Source organism: Larus michahellis, unplaced genomic scaffold (assembly GCF_964199755.1).
Source record: "Larus michahellis unplaced genomic scaffold, bLarMic1.1 SCAFFOLD_78, whole genome shotgun sequence".
In the NCBI taxonomy this organism is placed as follows: domain Eukaryota; kingdom Metazoa; phylum Chordata; class Aves; order Charadriiformes; family Laridae; genus Larus; species Larus michahellis.
The window spans coordinates 193,536-201,246 of record NW_027436116.1 but is presented as its reverse complement, the minus strand read 5'-3'; the positions used below and the strand labels follow the sequence as shown (position 1 = coordinate 201,246).

The window sequence follows — 7,711 nt, the reverse complement described above, 5'->3', positions numbered from 1 at the left end:
GCAGCTCCTCTGCGTTACAAGTGGATTACAGATGAGGTAACTAGTGAATGGCAGAAGCTGTAACCCCTTTCCCCAATCCCCGCTGCTGTGGAGCAGGGATGACTCCTTGGGTGTCCACAAGCAGAGCTCTGCTCCTCACGGCACACTTGGCCAGCAACAATGAGAGCTCCAACAAGGGCAATGCAGAAAGCTCCCGCAAAAAAGGACACAGGCAAAGTGTATTTCTGCAGCTTGGGTTTGGAAGGGCAGGCAATGGGAAGAGATTTGCTCAGAGCTGTCCTGACTTGTGAGTGTGCTTTCCTCCTTTGGCAGTACCTCGGGAACAAAGGGATCCGATGTCCAACGGCAGCTCCATCACCCACTTCCTCCTCCTGGCATTCGCAGACACGCGGGAGCTGCAGCTCTTGCACTTCTGGCTCTTCCTGGGCATCTACCTGGCTGCCCTCCTGGGCAATGGCCTCATCATCACTGCCGTAGCCTGTGACCACCGCCTCCACACCCCCATGTACTTCTTCCTCCTCAACCTCGCCCTCCTCGACCTGGGTGCCATCTCCACCACTCTGCCCAAAGCCATGGCCAATTCCCTCTGGGACACCAGGGCCATCTCCTTCTCAGGATGTGTTTCCCAGGTCTTTTTCTTTGCCTTCTTGATGTCAGCAGAGTTTTATCTTCTGACAGTCATGGCCTATGACCGCTACGTTGCCATCTGCAAACCCCTGCACTATGGGTCCCTCCAGGGCAGCAGAGCTTGTGTCCACATGGCAGCAGCTGCCTGGGGCAGTGGCTTTCTCCATGCTCTCCTGCACACGGCCAATACATTTTCAATACCTCTCTGCCAAGGCAATGGCCTAGACCAGTTCTTCTGTGAAATCCCCCAGATCCTCAAGCTCTCCTGCTCAGACTCAGACTGCCTCAGGGAAGTTGGGCTTATTGTGTTTGGTGCCTTTTTTGCTTTTCTGTGTTTTGTTTTCATTGTGGTGTCCTATGTGCAGATATTCAGGGCCATGCTGAGTATCCCCTCTGGGGAGGGACGGCACAAAGCGTTTTCCACATGCCTCCCTCACCTGGCCGTGGTCTCTCTCTTTATCATTTTTGGCATGTTTGCCTACCTGAAGCCCACCTCCATCTCCTCCACAGATCTAGACCTAGTGCTGTCAATTCTGTACTCGGTGGTGCCTCCAGCAGTGAACCCCCTCATCTACAGCATGAGGAAGCAGGAGCTCAGGGATGCCCTGACTAAACTGTTGCAATATACTCTATTTCACCCTCAATGAGGTAACTGTCTTTCTCCTACGACTCCCAGCATATTCACAGAAAATAGCAGGACGACCTTTTGTTCATAACCTTTTTACGTGCTTTCTTTGGTAGTTTCTTTCTTTCTTTTCTTTCTTTCTTTCTTTCTTTCTTTCTTTCTTTCTTTCTTTCTTTCTTTCTTTCTTTCTTTCTTTCTTTCTTTCTTTCTTTCTTTCTTTCTTTCTTTCTTTCTTTCTTTCTTTCTTTCTTTCTTTCTTTCTTCCTTTCTTTCTTCCTTTCTTTCGTTCCTTCTTTCTTCCTTTCTTTCGTTCCTTCTTTTTTCCTTCCGATATTACTTGCTTTCTTTTCTCTCTTTCTCTCTTTCACTGTTTCTCTTTTTCTCTCTACCTCTTATTTTAGGCTTGTGATAATATTATTCCTAAGCTCACATTTTTAGCATCCCAATGATGAGACGTACATGAGAAGCCAGACTCCCTCCAGACTTGAAACAAAATAAAGGCAGCAGCAGAAAATCAAGCCGTGAATGAATGCTTTATTTTGCTTTGCTTCCACACGCAGCTTTGGCTTTACCTGGGCTGAGCTGGAAAGTGCTCGGGAGAGGAAAACACCAGTGCAGAGCTCAGCTGTGTGAGTGCGAAGGCTGGGTGCACACAGCAGTGTTCTCACACAGCCAGGCCTTCTGGAGAGACAGGAAGGACCAGCAGAGCAGGACCTGCTCTGTGCCACGGTCCCTGGACACCCCGGGGAACCTGCCCCAGGGTAATCGTCACCAACCAGCCCCTCACAGCTGCAGCAGCAGCCACTCACCTCAGCTCAGAGAGCTGGTCTGTCCCTCCATGGAGGGACACAAAATGACTGCATCAGAAGTTTGTTCTTGCTTTACAGACTTAAGAATGCACATTTCATGTGTGTGATGAGATGAATTTGAGGGAGCACAAGTGCCAGCAGCTACTCCTAGGAGTGTCCTGTTGTGGGAAACTCAGCTTATTGAGATCACTTCACGTTTTGAGTAAAATTCCTTTGGTAAACACCACTGGCGTGTGCTTCCTTGTGTGTAGGTCATAGAGACATCGCATCATAGAATCACAAAATGGTTCGGGGCTGCAAGCGCACATTGCCAGCTCATGTTCAGTTACTCCAGCCCCAGCATCCTCACGCCCTTCTCTGCAGGGCTGCTCTCAATCCCTTCGTCAACACACTCCATGAGTCTCCTGCACTGCTCACAGCTTCATGGGATGCTCCTCCAGCAGCTGCCAGGGTGACTGGAGTCCCCCAGTAGATCTCAGCCTCTGAGTGTGGTGCTGCCTGGAGGTGAAGTAAGAACGCTTCGTCAAAAGGCTCCTCTTGCTCGGGTGGCCTGTAGCAAACCCCAGCCGTGAGGATTCCAGCTGCACAAGGGTGCTCAGCTCCTCCTCTTTGTTCCCCAGGCTGCGTGCGTTGGTACAGAGGCACTTCAGCTGGGCCACTGACCATGACAACTTCTTTAGAGGAACACAGCCCCTGGGATTGGCTGCCTGCCTCCTTTGGCCCAGAAGTGCTTGGATATAAAACTATAAGATTGGTAGGCAATATATACACCTAGAGGAATGTATCTATGAAAGGAAGTGTATAATTCTATTCATAAATTTATTTATTCATTTATAAGTAGATACACTACTTATATATATATATAGATATGTATATACATTTTGATCTAGGTCAACATTAATAAAGGTATAGAAATTAAATTAATAATTTTGAATTGAAAATTTTGAATATTTGTAAATTTGAATTGTCATTTTGAATTGAATAAATCCTTCTTCAATAAGATTTAGTGTAGTGAAGAATTCGAGTTTAAATGTGAACGGAAGCAGAAGGAAAAGGCCGGGTGGGGGTCCCCCACTTTACCAGGCTGTAGAACAAGCCCTGACAGGGTGGGCTGGGGGGAATTCAAGAGGGCGGAGGGGTGCCCGAAAGGTGGTGGGGCACGGACACGCTGGAACATGCCCAGGGGCTACGGCCCCCTTCTAGGAGGGGTGAGCAAGTGACGGAGAGGGGGGTCAGTACTGGCTTGGGTCCCCCCAAAAGACGAGCACGCAGCAAATAGGTTGGTATGTGCTTGTGAGGAGCTGCTGCCTGAGTAGCCAACAGGCCAAGAGGAGGCTTCTGGTCTGTGCAGGAGCTTGTGAGGAGTCGTATCTCAGAGGTGAGCAGACAGCAAGCAGGGGGAGACGTGGGGGTCAAGTCTCTGGTGCCTGAGTAGCTGATAGAGCAGGAGCAAGGCCAGGGCTCCTGTAGGGGCTGGTGAGGTCACTGGTGCTGGTGTAGCTGATAGGAGACACGTGGCTCGGGCTTGTCCTTGTGATGTCACTCTTGGCTGAGTAGCTGATAAGGCAGGCCCAGGTGCACAGCTCGTGTAGGTGCCTGGAGGTCACTGGTGCCTGCGCAGACGAGAGGCCAGGAGCTGTCACCTGGCTTGTGGATGTCTCTGCGATGTCACTGGTGCCTGAGGAGCCCAGGAGAAACATGTCTTGTGCTGGGTGTTTTGAGGTCCCATGTGCCTGAGAAGCTGGTAGGCCGGGACTAAGCCCCCATCTTGTGTAGGTGTTTGCAAGGTCACCTGTGACCGCTCAGCTGACAGGCCAGGAAGAGGCCCATGGGTTGTGTAGGAGCTGGTGAAGTCACTGCTGCCCGCGTACCTGGTAGGGCAGGAGCAGGAACATGGGTGGTGTAGGGTGTTGTGGTGTCACGGGTGCCTGAGTAGATGACAGGCTGGGAGCCAAGCAGTAGTTTATGTAGGTGTTTGTGAGGTCATTGGTGTCTGAATACCTGATAGGCCAGGAGCAGGAACGTGGCTTGTGAATGTCGCTCTTGTGATTTCACCGCTGCCTGTGTAGCTTTTGGGCAAGGAGCAGGCATATGGCTTGTGTGGCCGCTTCTGATGCCATGAAAATAATACTTGGACCCCACCCCAATATGGCTTTTTGGAAGAACCATCGTCATCAGAAGCCTGTACACAACACGCACACACATGTGACAGCGGGACTCCTGAGCACGCAGCAGCAGCAGCAGGAGGGTGTGAGGTCATGGTCACTGTAACCCCTGAGCACACGGTGGTGGCAGCAGGAGGGACGTGAGGTCACTGTTGGTACCACTCATGAGCACACGGCAGCAGAAGTAGGAGAGTGTGAGGTCACTGTCGGTATAACCCATGAACACACAGCTTTGGCAGTAGGAAGGATGTGAGGTCATGTCACTGATGTCACCCCGTGCCCGTGGGGCTCGGTGCAGAGCGGCCATGTGCATGACAGGGGCATGACGGGGGCTGGGAGCTGCCTGTCCCCGTGTCTGCGAGGCCGAAGGAGCAGCCCCTGCGGCCCTGGCTGGAGCAGTCGGGGTGGGGGTGGCTCGGGGGCACCCCAGGGATGTGCCTGGGCACGGCGCCAGGAGGAAACCACAGACTTCCTGCCCGGGCGCTGCGGGGGGAACGGGGGGAGCGCGGCGAGGCCACGTGGGCTGTGGTTTGTGCACCTGCAGGCTCCAGCTCCCGCTCTGCCCGCGGGGAATAACGGCCCCTGGGTGACACACTGAGAGTCAGGGACACGTCTGAGCCTCCGGGCTGTCTGTCTGCTGCCAGGGCAGGGACATGATTTAGCTCCAGCTCCTGCGAGGGACTCACTGTGGGGGTCTGCAGGGAGGGACGGACAAGCCAACACTCCTGGGATGGAGCCCTTGCCCTGGATGAAGACGTCTCCCAGCTGCTGCTCCCAGCACAGTGAGGTCCGTAGCAGGGGCAGGGGCTGTTTCCTCCCCATCCTGACACAGACCCTGGTGCAGTCCCCGCTCCATGGTCACCGCAGGTTGGGGGCAGCTGGACACTTGCCTCATGGCTTCTTGGATGAGCCCGGTGCAGGAGATGCTCAGTGCTTCCAGGCCCACAGCAGGGTGCAAGGGGTGACTAACCAAATTCCCCGGCACACCCAGCTTGTCCCATGATGATCCGCCACCACAGCGACCATGACACCGGCAGTGGGACATATATGTCCCTCATATATGGTCATGAACGGCACTGGAGAAGTTCATTGGCGGGCTGGGCTGTGTCGGAGGGGAGATAGCTCCCGATAACGTCTAAAAAGGTGCTGCTACTTCGATTGGCTCCTTCCGCAGCTGGGTCGGCATCTGCAGAGATATATTACCCTCCCATCATCGACGTCCCCATGAGTCCCCAGGAGTTGTGACAGGGAGTGGGGAAGAGCAGGGCTGTGCCAGCAGGGCAGGAGGCTCAGGATGGGAATGGAGGGACTCCTGTCCCCTCGGGTGCTGTGGCTGCTCCTCTGGGTGCAGCTCTGCAGAGGTAAGTGCCGGCTCCCTTTTCCCACAGCCCAGGGCCATCGGGTACCAGTGGGGTCATCAAGAGCCCTTTGGGAAGAGGGTTTCTTTCCAAGTGCCGCTGAGATGAGGGTCAGGAGGAGCTCAAGTCCATGGACCCTGTGCCTTTGCCTGTGTCCATTTGGCTGGGAGAGGGTGTCTCCACTTCCAGAGCTCCAGTATTTTGGGCAGCCTGTGCCTGGCTGCATTTAAAGACAACCCATCCTGGGGTACCCTTTTGGGATGACTTATTCCCCAGTACCGTGCCCCTGAGGCTGGCTGTGGCTCCAGGGTCCAGGGGAGCCCTGACACCAGGAAGGCAGTTTGTGCCCCACAGAGAGAGGGGGACTGGACTGTCTGCACCCACAGGTGGTAGAGAAGTTCCCTTCTCAGGGGCTCCCACCAAGCACAGGGGCAGGGCTGCCACCAGGGGCCAGGAGGGGACATGAGTTGGGGGGATCCTTGGGATCATGTTGGTGTTCATGAGGACACAGAAAGGCCTGGGGGTGTGTGAGCTTGGGTGGTGCCAGGGCAGGTGGTCAGCAGGGGAAGGTGTGGGGCTGGGGGCATGGGGCTGTTATGGGGTGTTGGGCTGGGGAGGAGCGGGTTCCCTGTGCAGGGCCTGGGGGCACAATGAGTGGGTGGTCATGGGAGGGGGCCATGGGAGTGGGAGGAGGTTCCCAGGGCTGTGTTATGGTGAATAGCCCATCCCAGAAGGGCTGGAGTACTGCACCCCTAGCCTTCACAGGCTGTGGGGAGAGCAGGGACCCCCACACTGGCCAAGGGACAGCCTGGAGGGGTGAGGACTCCCACCCTCCCACCGTGGTGCTTCTGACTCAGCCTGGGCAGGGGGGGCCTTCTAGACCTGCACTCTGGGGCTCGGTGCTCTCCTGAGCGGTCCCATGTCGATGTTCGAAGGGGCTGCAGAGGTGAAGCTGGAGGATGGCGGCGGACGCTGTGCTGGGAGAGTGGAGGTGAAACACCAGGGCCAGTGGGGGACTGTGTGTGGCGACAACTGGGACATGGACGATGCTGCAGTGGTTTGTAAGCAGCTGCGCTGTGGGTCTGCTCTTGAAGCTCCTCAGTACGGACATTTTGGGCCAGGATCTGGCCCCATTTGGATGGCTTATGTTGCGTGTCATGGCACCGAGTCAGCCCTGTCTGATTGCACAGACAAAGAAGATTTTCGACAATACTGTGATCACAGTCTGGATGCTGGAGTGACGTGTTCAGGTACGGTGCCAGCCTGTTCCCCACCTTTGTGACCAGGACGGGGGAAGGGACCTGGCTGTGCCCTCAAGGAAACAAGGGATTACTGGAGAAGGGCCTGGTGTGGCTGGTCACACTGCTGAGCTGGGACTGTCATTGCTGGTTTCCCCGGTCCCTGAGGAAAAGCCAGTGGGAACCCGCCACTGCCAGACCCCTGATATGTCTCAGCTCACCCTCCGTCAGTGCCTGGGGCTGGGAGATGGTGCCCTCATGCAAGAGGAACTTAGAGCAGCTCACATGGCCACCCACAACCCTGGGCCCAAGGAGGTCAGGGACTTTTGGGTTGTGTCCCCTGGCAGACATGAGTCCCCGAAAGCAGAGGGGCTGCTCAGAGGGCAGGGGCCCTGGGCTTGGGCAGAAGAGCTGGGTGGCTCATGGCCACCTCATTCCCCTTCCAGAGCCACCCCATGAGAGCGAGCCCACAGGGAAACACCCCTGTGCAGGAAGCGCTGGCCTGCTGCCCAGCCTCTCCTGCCTACCCCAGCCCCTGCCTGCCCTGTGCCAAGGGCACTTGCCAGCACTTTCTGGCTCTCCTTGCCCTGGGAGCTTGTGTCAGCCCAGGGCTGCTCCGCTGCCCCCTCTCCTGCCCTCTACCCAGCTGGGGGCCAGGGATGTGCACCCCTGGCAGTGTTCTCTGGCCCTGGCTGAGGACCCTCCCCAGGCAGGTGCTGGAGCTGGGGGCTGGTGGAGACAGCGACTGGAGGTACAGCTGCACCACATCTGCTCCCTCTGACATGTCCCATCTAATAGCAGTGCCTCAATGGGCTCCATTTCTGGTGGCTCCAAGGGGTTCCTCAGCCTGGCTCTCAGCTTGGTGGGGCAGAGCAGGCTGCAGCAGCCA

The 7,711-nt window shown here is 55.7% G+C and overlaps 1 protein-coding gene across 1 annotated transcript; it reads left to right on the top strand.

The window, feature by feature from the left end:
* The first annotated feature begins 335 nt into the window (after positions 1-335).
* LOC141736972 (olfactory receptor 14A16-like) lies at positions 336-2,118 on the top strand. Its single transcript, XM_074571638.1, has one exon. It carries the CDS (start codon positions 336-338, stop codon positions 1,272-1,274), a length of 939 nt encoding a protein of 312 aa, XP_074427739.1. The 3' UTR covers positions 1,275-2,118.
* The last annotated feature ends 5,593 nt before the right edge of the window (positions 2,119-7,711 follow it).